Source organism: Ophidiomyces ophidiicola (genome assembly GCF_022830035.1).
Source record: "Ophidiomyces ophidiicola strain CBS 122913 chromosome Unknown scaffold_1, whole genome shotgun sequence".
In the NCBI taxonomy this organism is placed as follows: domain Eukaryota; kingdom Fungi; phylum Ascomycota; class Eurotiomycetes; order Onygenales; family Onygenaceae; genus Ophidiomyces; species Ophidiomyces ophidiicola.
Window position 1 is genome coordinate 970,689 of NW_026054641.1, and position 15,459 is coordinate 986,147.

A 15,459-nucleotide genomic window follows, 5' to 3' on the forward strand; every position below is an offset into this window, starting at 1 on the left:
CCCCTCAGCGTAGCTGATCTTCTCTTGATGGCCTGGTTGAATATCATTGTTCGCGTATTAACACCGAAATGGAACGAAATCGCAACCCGATAGGGTCTGGACATGCACTTCACCCCCACTGTCGAAAAGTGAACACCCGATTCTCCCAGACGGCTGGGATGCTATTATATCTCAGTGAGAGAGAAATGGATATATAAAGCTGCCAGAACCCCACTATCTCCTCTCTAAAACCATCAGCTTACTCCTCACCAGCATCAAGCCTCATTCCCAAATTTCAGCTCCTTCAGTTACCCTAGTGGCAGACCTCCATCAACCCAAAACAATGAAGTTCACTTTTACCAGCACCATCTTCTTCGTCCTCCTTGCCTCCGGCGTCCTTGCGTCTTCGGCTCAAGCCGGGGCAGCGGTTGATCTGGGTGGTGCTGCTAGACACCCGCCATGCAAAGGTCTGTTTCCTCGGGGCATGATATGAGTATGCCTTTATGGACAAGTCAACGATTTAACTGTTGACATAGAGGCTGGGTATCCCTGCAGCTCGGGGAGCCAATGCTGCTCTGGCACCTGTGTTTCCAAAAGCAAGCGCTGCCGTTAATATGGCATGCTTCCCAAGGACCGCTGTCGAGGCACCGAGCACTCCCGGACGTGGAGAAATGCCCCGTACATTACTCCCATAATCTGCCTGAGCCAGCACAGCGAACGGTCTTTAGAGAGAGAGAGAGAGAGATGAGCATCATTTTTAGACAAATTGTTGTTCAGCCCATTGTTAGACGCAATGGAATGTTTTTCGGTTATAGTTAGAAGACTGGCCGATACAGAGTAGTAGAAATCAATGACACACTCATTATACATTTTTCATGGATCAACTACCCCCAAGCTCGAAGCTCCTTCTATCTAGGCCCCTATACTACTTACTGGACCCAACTTCAAAACCAATGAAGCCAGGCTACCAATTTTGAGTTTCATCGGCCCTGAGTTATTATCAGCCTTCCAGTCTCCGCTCGTTGATAGAAAAAAAGTGATTATGTTTCTTTGATAACCTTTATTCCCAGAAGAATATTCAAAGTATGAAGCAAAGTATGCGACGCAGGCTCATTTGAGAAATAATATACATACGGAGCACATGAATCCGGATCTACCCAAGCCAAATCGTACAGACATATAGAGGGGGTTTGATCAAATAGTAAAAGGAGGAAGTTTGTACTGTGCATACGCCTCCCCCTCTAAGCCCAGGACAAAAAAACTCCTGGTCAAAATATTCCAGTTAAACACAACTAATCCGTGTTTTTGTTTTTTTATCTCCTCTTCAAGTACCAGACAAACGCAGGACCTCCAATCTGCTCCCCGAAGGGCGTCGGCACCTCCGCCAGCCCCGGTCTCGCAACCGGATGGCGGATGTAGACCGCGGCGCAGATATTGTGATTGACCTCGAGATACCGCGGGATGAAAGCGAACGGGCTCATGTAGTCGCGCGGGCGCCACGGCGTGGCGTACGGCTTCGTGCTGTCGATGGGGTTGTCGCGGAGCTGGACGAGGGCTTGCTTGAGGACGTCGAGGTCGTTGTCGGAGAGGTTTGAGATGGTGGCGGCGTCGAGGGGCTTGGAGGGGTCGAGAGTGGCTTCACGGAAGGCTTGGTTGAGGTGGTCCATGGATGCGTCGCCGGTTTGTGAAGATTTTGGTTGAGGTGAGGGTGACTGGGGCTGTTTGGAGGGGGTGTCCTCGGTCTGTTGTGATGGTGGTGGTGGTGAGGGGGCGGATTCGGCGTCTTTTGAGAGAATAGCTTTGAGCTCTAGGAACTGGGCTTCGAGATTCTCTGTTAATATCGTGCTGGTTGATGAGCGAGAAAGGACTCTGCGAACGGCGCGCTGGAAAGCCCGGATATCTTGTCTTCGTTTGGCAGGGAGAGTGTCTTTGTTGACGTTCATAATGCCCTTAGCCTGCGAGAGAAGTCGTTTCAGAACCTCTCGATGGTCCTCCTCTCCCTCCTCCTCCTCCTTTGTATCTTCCTCCTTGAGTTCAGGGTCCTTCTTCTTGTCTCCGTCTTCCCCCCCTTTTGCTGCACGCCGTCGTATACGCCCGGAGCGTCTTTCTAGGGCATCCTTTGGAGCTCCTGTGGCATACATGACTCTTTCAGTCTGAACTTGGAAGAGATCTCCAGGATTCAAGAGATACCCAGCATGTTTCATCTACAATGCAAAAAATCCCACCGAATTAGACAGGTCCCTAAAGCGCACGATAGGGGCGAGTGGTTTTCTACCTTCTTCCCATTGACGGTCACAAACCCATGAATCACAAACTGCCTGGCCTGCCGCGTACTGCTGGCAAACATGGCCCGGAAGATAGCCACATCCAGGCGGCGCTCCATGGGGGCAAAAGTCATCTGCATGTACGGGATGGGCTGCAACTTGCGGCGAAAGACTCCCTCCACGCCGCCGCGCGACGGCGACCGCTCCAGTCCCGAGCCCCGGCCGTCAGACTCCCGTGAGCCGTCGTTCCGGGCGAGATACCTGGCGTCCATTGGCACGACGGAGCGCAGGCGGCGGGCGAACATGAGCTCCCACTGGCCTTCGCGGATCTGCTCGCCGTGGTAGCCACGGGCCATAGCTTTGGCGGTCCATTTCTGCTGGAAGAAGGTTCTATTCGCGGTTTGGGGATGTTTGGCGCGGTAGAGATTGTAGAGGTTGTATTTGTTCCATGACTGCCGGACTTTCTGTGCTGTGGTGTTAGCTCCGGCCGATGGGGGGGGGCAATTGAAGGCAGGGCTTACCGGCTTCCTTAAGCTGAAGGTGCACCGATTCCGCATTGTGCCCAGAGAAATGCGAACTCAACGACGACAGCTAGGACGGTTTGCTGGCCGGCCTTGCACCACTGCTCTGCAGACAAAATTCGACATAGCCCGTCACGTGCAAGATGTCGTATGTAAGCAGAGCGTTCGCATCAACGATAGTCCGCGCCGGCACGTCCAGCCAACCACAGCGCCTCGCTTAATCCACGCTAGCCCCTAGCGCGAACCTTGCTGGGCCGGCCAGGGCATAAATAGCCGGCCGCCCGCCCGCCACTTTCACTTTTCTTTCTTCTTTTCTCTTCTTCATACTTACCTTGTTTGGGCGGACGCGATCATCAAGGCGTCTTGCCGTGGAGAGGCTCCTACATTGCACAGCGTGGCGAGTCTTGCCACTCAACATCCTTCGGGATTTTGACAGGCGCATTTTTTGGCTCTTCTCTCTAAAGGGATACTATCTTTTCATCGTCGGCGTGCCTTGTGCATGATTGCGAAGAAGAGAGTAAATTATAGCTGCTCAGGTGTCCGTTCGTCTACTGTCACGTAGTCCATCCTGCATCGAGACATCTGGTTCGCGTCGCAGCAAGAAACATCCAGTATTCTTTCTCCCAGCATTATCTACTCTGGTGGTGCCTTTTTCAAAAATCCAAAAAAGATCTTGACAAGACAGGGATTCGAACCCTGGCGGGTTTCCCCAGTAGAATTCACAGCCGTTTGAGGGCCGAAGGGCGCAGTTTGCCACGCTTACTTGAGTCTACCACCTTAACCGCTCGGTCATCTTGCCTTTTGTGGGCCAGAGTTCACCGCCGCCCCCTATGACTCCGCACCTCTCTCTCTCTTTTTCTGGGACGGGGCCAGGGACGAGAGTTCCCCATACTTGTTTATATAAAAGCACGTATCTAACTAACTGCTCTATCTAACGAGCTAATTACGGTTATGTGAATGTGAAGTAGAATACATATCCCCGTGGAACTGGTTTTCCCCATCAAAAACCAGGCAGAACAAAGAAAGACATCGCTCACAGCCCGAAACAATTAGCATAATACGTCACGGTGGCAGGCCAGTCGGAGAAGATTCCAATGATGCCGACTTCTCTCGCCAGCACATCCAGCACGACATACATATCGCCGTCACTCTTGACGGCGGACAGCACGGACTGGTAGTAGTACTCCTTGGTCTTGGCCACGTTCTTCAGCGGGCCCGACCGCTCCAGCGACCACGTAATGATCTGGAGGCCCGCCTTCTTCGCGGCCTTGGCGTAGTCCGAGGGGACAATGCGGTTCTGCGCGTCGGTGGTGAGGAGCGCGAAGATGGGCGGGGCCACGATGCGCACGCCCTTCTGGGCGAGCTTGTCCATGTCGGCGACGGCCGTCTTGTAGCCGGCGGGGGTGTCGACGCGCTCGTCCAGGAACACGGCCTGTTTGGCGAACTCGGGCTCGCGCCGCCCCCAGTAGTAGATGTCGTCGGCGAGGAAGGACTGCGCGAACACGCGGCTGGGGTGGATGCGCGCGGCCTTGTACTCGTCGATCATCTGCTGTGCGTACTTCTCCTGCGTGTAGTCTCCTTCGTATGGCATCTTCACCTCGGGCGTCTTGAGCTCGGGCGTGAACTTGAGGCCGAGAGTGTCGATGAACTGGATGTATTCCTTGTGGGTATAGAGCGTGCCGCAGAACTGGTCGTAGAGGGTGGTGCGCCAGTCGGCAACGCCGCCCTGGAAATCCTCCGGGGTCTTTGCGGTCCTATTGAAGGAGTCCATCTTGCCACACAAGGTGCGGAACTCGGCGAGGGTGAAGTCGCTGGTGCAGCATTTGGCGGCAGCGGGCTTGCCGTCCGTCGCAGGAGTGAACGGGGCGGTGCATTTCTTCGCCAGCTCGGGGATGGTCAGCACGTTGGTGGTGGTGTGCAGGTCGCACTGCGAATGGCGGCAGACGAGCTGGCGGTCCTTGGTGAAGGTGACGTCGCACTCGATGATGCCGGCGCCCATGCGCGCGGCGGCGTACAGGCCCTCCATGGTGTGCTCGGGGAACTGCAGCGGCGCGCCGCGATGGCTGATGGTGAAGTCGGTCTTGCATGGGCGCTTCTCAGAGCACGACTGCAGCTTGCGCTTGAGCGGGCCGTCGGCCATCTTGCTGACGAGCCAGTCCGGGCGCACGCCGACCTGGATGTTGCGGATGGGCGTCTGGCCATGGCTCCGGGGGGCGGCGGTGGCAGAGCCCGCGAGCAGAGCGCCGGCCACGACAGCGGCCGCAGTGAGCTTCATGGTGACAATTGCAGGCAGAGAGACGCAGCGACGCGCAGCAGCAGCAACGACAACAGCAGCCGGGGAGCAGCAGCCAATTTATCGGGGCGGGCGGATCCTCCCCAGCGTGCCATCGCGCTGCACGTGGAAGCTGCTTGCCCAGCAGCCGCCGTCCAAGGTCGCGCTGCGTGCGGGCGCGCGCCCGTCTCATTGCCTGGCCCGGCGCTGCTGCCCCCCGGCCGCACCGCTCGCACTTGCGCACGCCTGGTCCGCCGTCGAATCGAATACGCGGTGCGTCGCGCGCTGGACGGCGGCGCGCTGCGAGCGGGCTGGCAGCCCCCTTGGCTGGCGCGATTCCGGGTCGTGAAATTGGCCGTGGAGAACAAGCCGTGGGCTAGAGAACCAACCGCCAGTTCGTCTCTTGGGAAGGATGACGAGGCGACGTCGCCACGGGCTGGCGGCCACCCCGCGCCCTCGTCTTCGCCGCTGCCCGCGTCCGCTGCATCACGCCCATTGTGCTCCGTGTTGGCACGGTTGGTTGTGATTGCAGCCGCGCGACCGAGTTTCGACTACAGGGCACCGCGCCACAGCCACACACGGGGTAGTGTGGCTGATGGTTAATGTGGCTAGTGGAATTCCTGACTAAGCAGGGCCTTGATGTGTCACGTGCTCGTCCCAACTGGAGCATAACTTTTCAGCGTTGACAGCCGAACGGCGCCAGCAGAGAAAAAAAACGACCACACCTCCACCTCAGCTCTTCTGTTCCGCCCAATTGCATCTGACTGACCTGTGGCATCATCAGCGGCTACTCTGGACTCAAAAGCCAGTGCGACAACGGTGGAATTGCGCCGCCGGAAGTTTCGAAAATCACTTTGTCAAAAATAATCCCGACCACACTATGGCCCTCCCCCTTCAGATCTCCGCCCGGTGCTGCCGAAATGCCCTCCGGCAATCTCCCGCCGTGGTTCGAGCCGCCGCCCCAGCATACTCGGCGTCGCGAGCCCGCCGATGGCAATCGACAGACGCCGCCGCTGCCGCGGCGGCGCCCGTCAACCCCAAGATCACGCAGATTGTGGACCAGATCAGCCAATTGACGCTGCTGGAAACCGCTGATTTGGTGTCGAGTTTGAAGGTATGAGAATGCATACCCCCGAGAGCAAACACCCGGAACCCGGCAAACACTTCGTCCGAAATTCACTGTCCCAATCAATACACTCTACTATTTTACTAACCCCCTCCTCTCCAGACCCGTCTGAACATCCCCGACCTCCCCGTAGGCGGCTTCGCCATGCCGGCCGGAGGACCCGGCGCCGGAGCCGCGGCCGCCGTGGAGGAAGACGACCCTGCGCCCGCGGCGCAGGAGAAGACGCTCTTCAACCTCAAACTGGAGTCATTCGAGGCCACGTCCAAGGCCAAGGTGATCAAGGAGGTCAAGTCGCTGCTGGGCCTGAGTTTGGTGGAAAGCAAGAAGTTCGTCGAGAGCGTGCCCAAGGTCTTGAAGGAGAGCGTGCCTAAGGAGGAGGCTGAGAAGATTGTCGAGACTCTGAAGGCCTTGGGCGCGAAGGCGGTAATGGAGTAGACAAAAAGGGAAAAAACGCCATGGTGTCTTCATCATATACATGTTTCTTTGCTTGAGGCTAGGGATGGATTTGATAGAGTCTATCTTTTCGTTTTTCTCCTGCTCTGTATATTATTGGTTCCCTTTTGGAGTTTGACCCTGTTTTGTCTTCCCCCCAACATCATATCTTTCCCACTGTACAATGAAAATCCCAACGTGAGCGAGAGCAGAGTTTCTTTCAAAGAACCAAAAAATTTCATTGATATTCAAGCTGGAACTAGCCATAATTTTGGAGAGAGTGACTTTGATCAAAATATTAAAAAAGTGAATGCACACCAAAGGAACTGCCAACCCAATAAAACCATCCAAAGCCCCCCAGTCCAGTCTAAACCATACCATCTGACCCAAAAACCGACATTAATGGTAGCATATATGCCATCCAGATATTAGGATAGGAGAATTAAGAGAGAATCTACTAGGGTCTGGGCCCTGAAAATTCCCCAAACAAAAAAGAAAAAAAATCAAAAACCAGGCAGCAACGGTGTAAGGCATTGTGGACGGAGGAGCACAAGACCAAGGGGTATAAAAACTTGTCAAAAACCAGCTGGGGAAAAATCTTGACGACGTAAATAATCACGTAGGGGGGGGGCATTCAGCATTGAATCATTAAACCAGACCTATATCCGAAGCATGAAACGAAGCCGTATAGATGCAACAGGCACAAAAAGGGCAGGGAAACGTTAAATAAATGGAAAAAAGCGCAGTCAACATGAAAATCATGAAGGGCGTAGAAAATTTTACTCTTCAGTGAGCGACTCATCCCCAGCTTCGCGCCAGTCACGCGATCGTTCCGTGAGCCGTTTAATACCTGCTATTCTGTCCGCCCACTGCACCTCGGACGGAGTGCGGAACGTATACGCCCGCTGAGACGAAATCACACCAATAGCCTGCAACACCGCTTTGCGCGAGTCGCGCCCAAAAACAGCAGGGTGACCAATCCACTCCAAGGCCGCTTCCAGATCTGCGTCGAGAGCAGAGAAAGTGTTGCAGTCAACAACGGCAACCGGGGTGATTGTCGCGGCCTCAGAGCTATGGGATGAGTGGCGGCTACCTTCAGGAGCTTCAGAAGAACGCGGCGAGAGAGAAGCAGGGGAATTGGTGTCGATGCTGCTACTGGTACTTGGCCCGTGGGAGTGTTTGATGGTGGCGCTGGGTGGGAGAGGAGGGAGGCTACCTTTTCCAAGCCCTTTAAGAATACTCCGCGTCTCAGTGAGAAGATGATGCGCACGGTCCTGTTGACCACGCGATACCAAAGTCAGAGCGCGCAGCAGCATATCGGAGGTAAGTAGTTCCATTCGCCTTTGGACGATGGAAGGATGGGGAGGAATCGGAGGAGTGATTGGTCGTCCGATATGCTTTGCTTTAGGCGGCGCGGGAAGCATCGTTATCGCAAGCAGGGATGGGCGGGGAGACCGAGTGAGATGGCCTTCACGTAGGATATCGCCGTATGTAACGTCCGCCTGGAGCAATGGCACTTCCTCGACGCTTACGACACGTTGATCCTCCCCATCGAGAGGACCCCCGAGAGCTTCGAGTCCTGACACAATCGTCTCCCAGGGATCTTGGGGTACGTGGTCAGGGGAGGCACTGTCAGGAGAGATCGCCAGTTGAACCAAAACGTCTACCAAAGATGTTAGTAAGATCTTCCATGCCCGTTCCTACGATCGGAGTCAGGTCCATACCTCTCTTGTCCCCAAACCTTAAATCCCCCAAAACCGCCTCCGCATCCCTTCCGGTCGCACGTTTCGTAGTGCTCAGCGCGCCGCTAATTTTCACGAACCTCGCGGGAGATCCTTCCGGCAGGCGCAGCTCGAGTTTCACATTCTGATGCGAAGTCGTCTGTAACGAGCCCAAACACCCAGCAACGCATTCTCGCAGCATCATCCAGTCCTTGACATACATGTAGCATGCCTTGGTACGAGTGGACAACTCAATCATGGTATCGGGCTTGTGTGTCATCCCGAGGCCGAAAGTGTAGATGCCAACTCTATCAGCAGGATTAGTTTCCCGAAACCCTAAAAGGAAAAAGGTACATGAAACAGAAGTGGAGCACTCACTTGGCAGCTTCGGCACGGGAAATGACAAAGTCAACACTCTCTGGCTCTGATGTCGACGAGTCGCTGATCAACAATATCGACGAGAGAGGATTGCTTGATTTGCGCTGCATCAGTAAGTCCATCGCCACGTTTGCACCCTCGATAAGGTCCGCCCGAAGGCTTTTCTGGCCTACGGGTCGAATAGAGTTGAAGACGTTATTCCACCCATTCCAGGAATTCGAGGTCATGCCAACAAGGGGCACTCCGCCACCACTAGACCCAAATGTCACCAGCCCCATCCGATCGCGAGGTCCAAGATTCTGGACAAGGAACCGGAGGGTGTCGCGTAAAAGTGTAATCTTCAACCCCTGCATTGAGGAAGAAACAGGAATCACAACGACAATGTCTAGGGGAACATGGAAGCTGCTTGGTCTAGTATCTCGAAGCGGGTTTGTATAATCAGTAATTGCGGTAGCGTTCGATTTTCCAGCGCCATAGGAGGAAGTAGTTGACGACACCCTCTTAGGATTTTTGGAGGCTCTGTAGTCTTCATCTTCAGGGCTAGAATTTTCCAAATCATAATCGGGATTCCGTGCAGGAGTCTCTGGGTGATGCAAATCCAGCAAAGCCCTCTTCCAAATCTCGAGCTGGTTACGATGCTGGAATCGGAGATGGAAACAAGGCAGTTCGTTCACGGAGAGATTTAAAGTCAAAACGGGTTCATCTGGAGCGGAGTCAGTAACCGATTTGATAAACACAGTTCACGTAGAAAGGAGTAGTCTGTAGTACCAGGCACTGTTTCAACCTCTCTTAAGTGTTTTTTGATAAGTATAGAACCCTTCAACGCACACCGCGGAGACTTGGTATTAACGCTATTATCGTCGAATTGGTGCTGGCTTGGGGGCTTCTTCTCCTTTATACAAATGAGCATCTCCGAGAATAGAAAGCACTCTAGTTCCTGCCAAGATCTTCGATCTTTGCCGACCTTTAGTCTACCCTGCAGCCTGAGTTTGCCGAATCTACAAGATACTTGTCAGCAACAATATACAATATCCGGTGTGAGTGTATTGACGTACCGATCAAATTCCAGGCCATGCCAGTTATCGACACGTGTGCGCAGATCTTCCGCAATCTCATCGAGATCCTCCTGCATGTCATACTGTGAACGGTTTGGGCTTTGGCTTGCCTGTGCAGGCTTCATTGGACTCTGGAGTTCCTCCCGAGGCAACGCGGGTGTTGGTGGAGCAAGCCGCATAGTTTCTAGATCCGGCTGCCATTTCCCTACAGGAACCTCAATTGTAACCAGGCACGTGAGAGACTGTTGCTGTCGCGAACGGTTCAGAGTCGGAAATTCGCTGCGCACTGTGACTACTGGCGAGGGTATTGGATTTTTCATCGAGCCCTGGCGCGGACTGAGAGCCGATTCCATCGCTTGCACATCGTAGTCATGTCTTCTTCCGATGCTCGCATACTCGACCGATGCGCCAGTGCCGGTAGCCTCACTAATATTGCGCGTATGATTGGGTCGCAAAGGTGCGACCATGCGCTCGATTCTCTCGCGCTGAACATTCGAATCCCTGAAATCACGACGTCGTGACTGTTGACTCTCGTGAGACATTGAGTGAGATGAGTAATCGTTCGTCGCTTGGCTTATGCGGTTTCCCAGGTCCCAAGGCGTCGGCGCAGCATTATTGGGGCTATTAAGCCGTGTCGTCGGCTCGCTGACCGAAGCGGCGCGAACTATTTTGCTTATTTTCGCTATATCGAGATTAGTTTTTTTGGGTATGCCCTCACGACCACGTCCACGGAGAAAAATACCAAGGTCCAAGACACTTCCACCTCGGTTGCTATCTAGCCCGAGCGGTGCATTACATGTCGGGCAGTACTGGCTGTCGAATTCTTTCATGTATTCGTAGAAGCAGGCTTCGTGAGAGACATGCGCGCAAGAGAGTTGAATCACCCGCTCTCCACGAAGTGTGTGTTCCAGCGGCTCCTCACAGACCGCGCACTCGCTCCCAACAAATGTCCTCTCCCGGCGGCTCCGGGCGCGCTCCACATCCATCATCGTTCGTCGTGGGTAGGAGAAAAACGACCGCCGCTTGGGGCCGATTTGAAGTCCGGTTGGTCAAATAGGTTTAGAACAGAGATGGAGAGGTAATACGGAGTAGAAAAAGCTGCTATTTGGCAAGTTGGCTTCTTTGTTCACACGCGGCTTTGATCCAGCGGGCTTCCGGTCGTAGATCCTTGGTGCAAAGCGGTACCGGATTTGGGCCAGGCGGGGGTGCAGCGGATAAAAAAAAGCGAGCGGCTGACAGGGAATGTACTGAGTATGTAGTAAGAGGAATTCAAACTCGAGGATTTCGGGAATTCCCCCCAAAGGGGCAGATACTGGTGGCTCTTTGGATGGGGCTCCGCTACGGCAACCCCAAAGGCGCGGATCGGGGGAGGACTGCAGGAGGATCTTCAGCTCTGGGGGGGAGCAATACTATGACAAACAAAGAGACCGGCAGCAAAAGAGTGGTGTGGCTTGATGCAGTGCGCGCGGCGACCCCTCAACAGCGTTGAAAGCAAACAACCAGAAAGAAACGGACAGGGCGCAGCACAGCCAAAGGGGAGCGGAGGAGAAGGGGGAAAAAACACAGAATCCGGGTCCAGCGGCCTTGATGAGGGTGAATCAACGACGGGCGAGGCAGCTGGGCGCGCGCGGGTCCAGACGCTAAAGTCAGCCAGTAAACCCCATTGTGGCGTCCGTTTGGACTTTTTGGCCCCCTCAGCCGGGAAGGACGCCCCAAGCACGAATCCCTTCCCCCCCTTGACGCTGCCCGGTGGAGCCGGTTGACGCTACCATGTCGTCCTTCAACCAGGGGTTGTCTGTAACCAAAGCCGTGTCATCCTTGGGGCCTCGGACGGCGGCGTCAGGCCTGCCGGCAGCGGCCGCCGGCGCGCTGGGCAGGGCACTTGCAGCCGCGCTGAGCGTGCGAGCCGGCCGGCATGGCGAGAAGCGGTGGTGTGGCTGTGTGGAAGGTCTGTCGCCGCCTGGCGTCGTCGGCGTCCTCGTCGTCGTTTGCTCTCGCGGCGGCGGCGGCAATGCAGCGCGGAGGGGAAAAGAGCGGGCCAGCAGCCAGGAACTCGCCGCTGATTGGCTGCCCGGTGCGTGGATACTCCTGCCGTAAGCGAGTGTTTTTCGAGCGCAGCCTTGGCCTGATCGGGCTAGCGCCATCTTCCAAGCTAGCTCCATGTGGCCAGGGCACGTGGCGGGGCGCGGCGATGTACCCCCCGCGCCGATTTCGCGCGCTGGATACCTAAATGTGTTTCGCAGCTGGCCGTTTCGCGCCCGCGCTGCCGAGTGTTTGCCGTTTCGCTGCTCCACGCGCATGGGGCGAGTGCTGCCTGCAACGTCCTCGCCATGCTGCTGCTCGTTGCCTACCGCCGATCTGCCTGCGCTAGGGGAAAAAGTGCTGTCCGGATGTCACCCAGTGTCAGGCTGCTGCGCGCAGGAACAGCAGTGGCATCAACATCGTAATAGCGTGTAGGACGGAGTATGGGGTAGGGACCTGGGCAGATCAGATGCCCGCGCCCTCTGCACGCTCCGGGCCGTTATTCGCATTGTCAGGAATTATTATTATCCCCCCAGGGAACGCACCGATATCCCCTTCGGGCCAAATCATGCCAGGTATCGGCCACCCGAGCTGCCTGCTGCCAGCTAGCTTTTCGGAGGTGGGGGGTTATTATACATATACGCTGGTCGTTAGGGGCATCCCTGCTTATGGGCAGGCAGGGCACCCTGAGTCCTGACTCGCTGCATTGTTTGTGCAACTGTCTGGAGCTGAATAATAGCAGTACGGAGTACGGAGTATTGGAGTGATGATATTGGCGCTGCACGGGCGAGAACGGCGCCCGGGCAGCCTGCCAATCAGGCGGCGACGCTGCAGCGCATTTCCATCTTCCGGATGCTGTTCCTGAATCTTAAATCGACGGGCGCAACAGCTGCTGCCCGACCCGTCCGCCCGTATTGCACCCACGCAGGATCCAGCCAATACGCGCCCGGCCGGCACTGGCGAACGTCTCCCCTTTGGCTATATTGCTTCTTCAGGATGAGAGGCCGTGGCTTCCGCCGAAAAGCAAAGACGCCGCAATGCGCCAAGCCCCGCCGCTCGCCGCGCGGACTGGGCCCGCGACGAGCGGCAGCGTTAGGCCTCCACCGCACAACCCAGCGCGTGGTCCCCACTTGGCGAGCCAGGGCCCGGCCGAAAAAGAAATACGTCTCGCAGCCTGTCGGGTGGCGCTTTGGCTACCGCAGTGCTGGAATGAGGCCTGTCATCTAGTTTTCCTGCGATCGTGAAGAAACACCTCGTCCCGGATGCCTCGTTCCGGCCCTGGGTGGGTGTTGCTCGGTGCCCGACGATTCCCAACCCCAGCTTGCGCCACGCCCCTCACGAGCCTAGTTAACTAGTTCCTCGTACGCGCGCCCGCAGGCTCCAAGTACAGTAGCAGTAGTCGTCATGCTGCTTCCATCCTATCTATCGCCTGCGTGTGAGCAAAGCGGCTTTGCTGTCCAATTGGCTGCGTGATTATCTTCCCCCCTGGTGCCCGTCGAGCTTTTTGTTTAATGCTACCCTCAACTGCATGCAAAACCGCCGACCGTTTCAGCGCGCTCGCAGGTGTCTCGCCCCTGGCCGATCGCTGCTCTGGAGCTATCTATTACGTTAGATGTAGATGTCTATTCCTAGACAACACCTACTCCAATGGCGTCATCCCAGCTGTGTTGTGGTCTACCAAAAGCTTCCTCCCTGCTTTGTACGTCGTCTCTGGTGGAGGGTAGGGCTAAGCCTGCCCTGTTTGGCTCTCAAACCTGTCGTCGCTGATGTTTGCTTCTGATCGTACATCGCCATCATCGGCCTTGGACTCACTCCCTATTTGTTCTTCGCTCGGTATCCTGGTTTTGGTGTCAGACATCGAGTTGGGGTGACCAAACTCCGATCCTTCCTGCAAGAACCAGATGTTGAACGTGACGTCCCGCTCAATTTCTTACTTTTTTGACATGTCTCCGATTCAGAAGGCCATCTCGTATAGAACCCTTTAATATTGCTGTTAGGAAAAATACGTGAAGAATGAAGAATGATCGCTTCGTCAATACTTCTAGATGAAACTGGGTCGCTGGTCTGCTAACTATGTGTGTAAGGTGGCGTCGTGTTTGATGAAACTGCTGGCTGGCTCTGGCACATGCTTGCCAATTCTCTCGAGTCGAGAGTTCTCAGACAATAATGAGGAAGTTTTGCTTTCAAAGTCACGTAACTTCAGCAAGGGTCATTGACGTTCTCTCTGACTTAATTGACCTAGTTGCGGCAAACATATAGGCGGACTGAGTAGCTGCCGATAGTGGGATTTCAAACTCCGCCGGCTTGATCTGGCATATAGTCTGAAATTTGCCAAATATGCGCTTATTGTCCTAAGCGCCGCCCTATGGTGCCATTTGTAAAACAAGAAAACGTCACTTTTCAATAGATGGAAGATCTTGAACGCTAGAGCGAAAACTATATGGTAAGCTCCAGCCACCAGATGTGCCACGCGACTACTCAAGAAATAGTTGCATTTCCTGCTGATTTTGAGAGCATTCATCATACTAAGAATACCGAAGCTGTTCCAAATAAGATGAAGGTAGGCTGATTATCCCTTCCAGAACTAATACGGGCTCCCTTCCCCGGAACTTCTGGAGTTTGAACTGTAAGCGACTAATGTTTTGAACAAGGGTGTTGCCATAATCGGAGAAAAAAGGTCTTGCTACGCTGTATCTAGACGCCCGAAACCGCGAGTCCCAGCTTCTTTCCTCTTTGGGCTGATGTAACAGGGCATGCATCGTTGATTAGCTTTCGTATTATAGGGGATAAGCTATACTAGCGTCGATCTGAGATCTAGGAGAATGGTTTTGAACAAAATGGCCCTTTTGGCTAGTTAGCAAATCGGCAGGCCGCGCATCTAGACAGATACGAATCGACGGGCATCGCGTTGGTAGCTTTTGATAAACTGTTTAAAAACAGGAGCTGCCAAAGAGAGTAAACCTTAGTATCATGGAGCACTCTCAACTCGCTTTACTTCATTTAGTTTGCCCCGCAGGCCATCTTAATCGGACTATATTTCCCGTCGGCATTGAATATTTGACGGCGGAGAAATCAATAACGGTTTTCACTCCAATCACCCTTGTCAGCTATAAACATAATTGACAACCCTTCTCTTTAGAAACTCAATGCGAGTAAAGTGTACAATTCTTTAAGCGAGCTTTCATCGAAATCGTGTCAGGTTGAGTTGTAATAATAAGCGCTTTGAGTGCTGCCGAAGCCTTAATTTCGAAATAATAATATTTATTTAAGCCAGGTAACCGCTGTCTGCAAACGGTGACTTCCCTGCCATTTAAGGGACAGCAACAGTTGATGCTCCTTCACCAAACTTCAATAGCGAAAGAGGGGTGTCCAGTTAACGGGACTCGGCTTCGTTGATCTGATTTTGCTTTACGTATTCAAACAAACAAACTCACTCATATATTTTAGCCACATATAGTAAGGTAGAGAGTAATAGATTACCATTATGAAACGCACTTCGCCCCTATATGTATGGATGCTCATATATAGTAATTAACATCTTCTTAAGAACAGCGATGCTGAGCCGCTGGGCATTAATGAATTGCCGATTTCCGGGCCCCATCTAAAAGGTGGTCTAGTAAGCAGCTTGCTTCTCCACACTAGAGCAACTCTTAAGGTGAGTCTTAATAGGTTAATTTGATACTGCCTAT

General features: G+C 54.2%; 4 protein-coding genes and 1 non-coding gene across 5 annotated transcripts; 1 reads left to right on the plus strand and 4 right to left on the minus strand.

The window, feature by feature from the left end:
* Positions 1–1,292: 1,292 nt before the first annotated feature.
* Positions 1,293–2,800, minus strand: LOZ57_000342 (uncharacterized protein; the record flags this gene model as incomplete). Its single annotated transcript, XM_049249448.1, has 3 exons — positions 1,293–2,183; positions 2,255–2,707; positions 2,765–2,800. 3 exons carry the CDS (start codon positions 2,798–2,800, stop codon positions 1,293–1,295), a joined length of 1,380 nt encoding a protein of 459 aa, XP_049111642.1.
* Positions 2,801–3,438: 638 nt separating this feature from the next.
* On the minus strand, positions 3,439–3,563 carry LOZ57_000343. Its single transcript has one exon. It is a non-coding gene; the product is annotated as a tRNA-Leu (tRNA).
* A 234-nt stretch (positions 3,564–3,797) lies between these two features.
* LOZ57_000344 (uncharacterized protein) lies at positions 3,798–5,039 on the minus strand (the record flags this gene model as incomplete). Its single annotated transcript, XM_049249449.1, has 1 exon — positions 3,798–5,039. The coding sequence occupies one exon, from the start codon at positions 5,037–5,039 to the stop codon at positions 3,798–3,800; it is 1,242 nt and encodes a 413-aa protein (XP_049111643.1).
* Positions 5,040–5,916: 877 nt separating this feature from the next.
* On the plus strand, positions 5,917–6,597 carry MNP1 (54S ribosomal protein L12, mitochondrial; the record flags this gene model as incomplete). The annotated part of the gene is made up of 2 exons (XM_049249450.1): positions 5,917–6,150; positions 6,265–6,597. The coding sequence occupies 2 exons, from the start codon at positions 5,917–5,919 to the stop codon at positions 6,595–6,597; spliced, it is 567 nt and encodes a 188-aa protein (XP_049111644.1).
* Positions 6,598–7,373: 776 nt separating this feature from the next.
* LOZ57_000346 (uncharacterized protein) lies at positions 7,374–10,737 on the minus strand (the record flags this gene model as incomplete). The annotated part of the gene is made up of 6 exons (XM_049249451.1): positions 7,374–8,257; positions 8,319–8,623; positions 8,694–9,396; positions 9,462–9,691; positions 9,749–10,430; positions 10,491–10,737. 6 exons carry the CDS (start codon positions 10,735–10,737, stop codon positions 7,374–7,376), a joined length of 3,051 nt encoding a protein of 1,016 aa, XP_049111645.1.
* Positions 10,738–15,459: the final 4,722 nt, after the last annotated feature.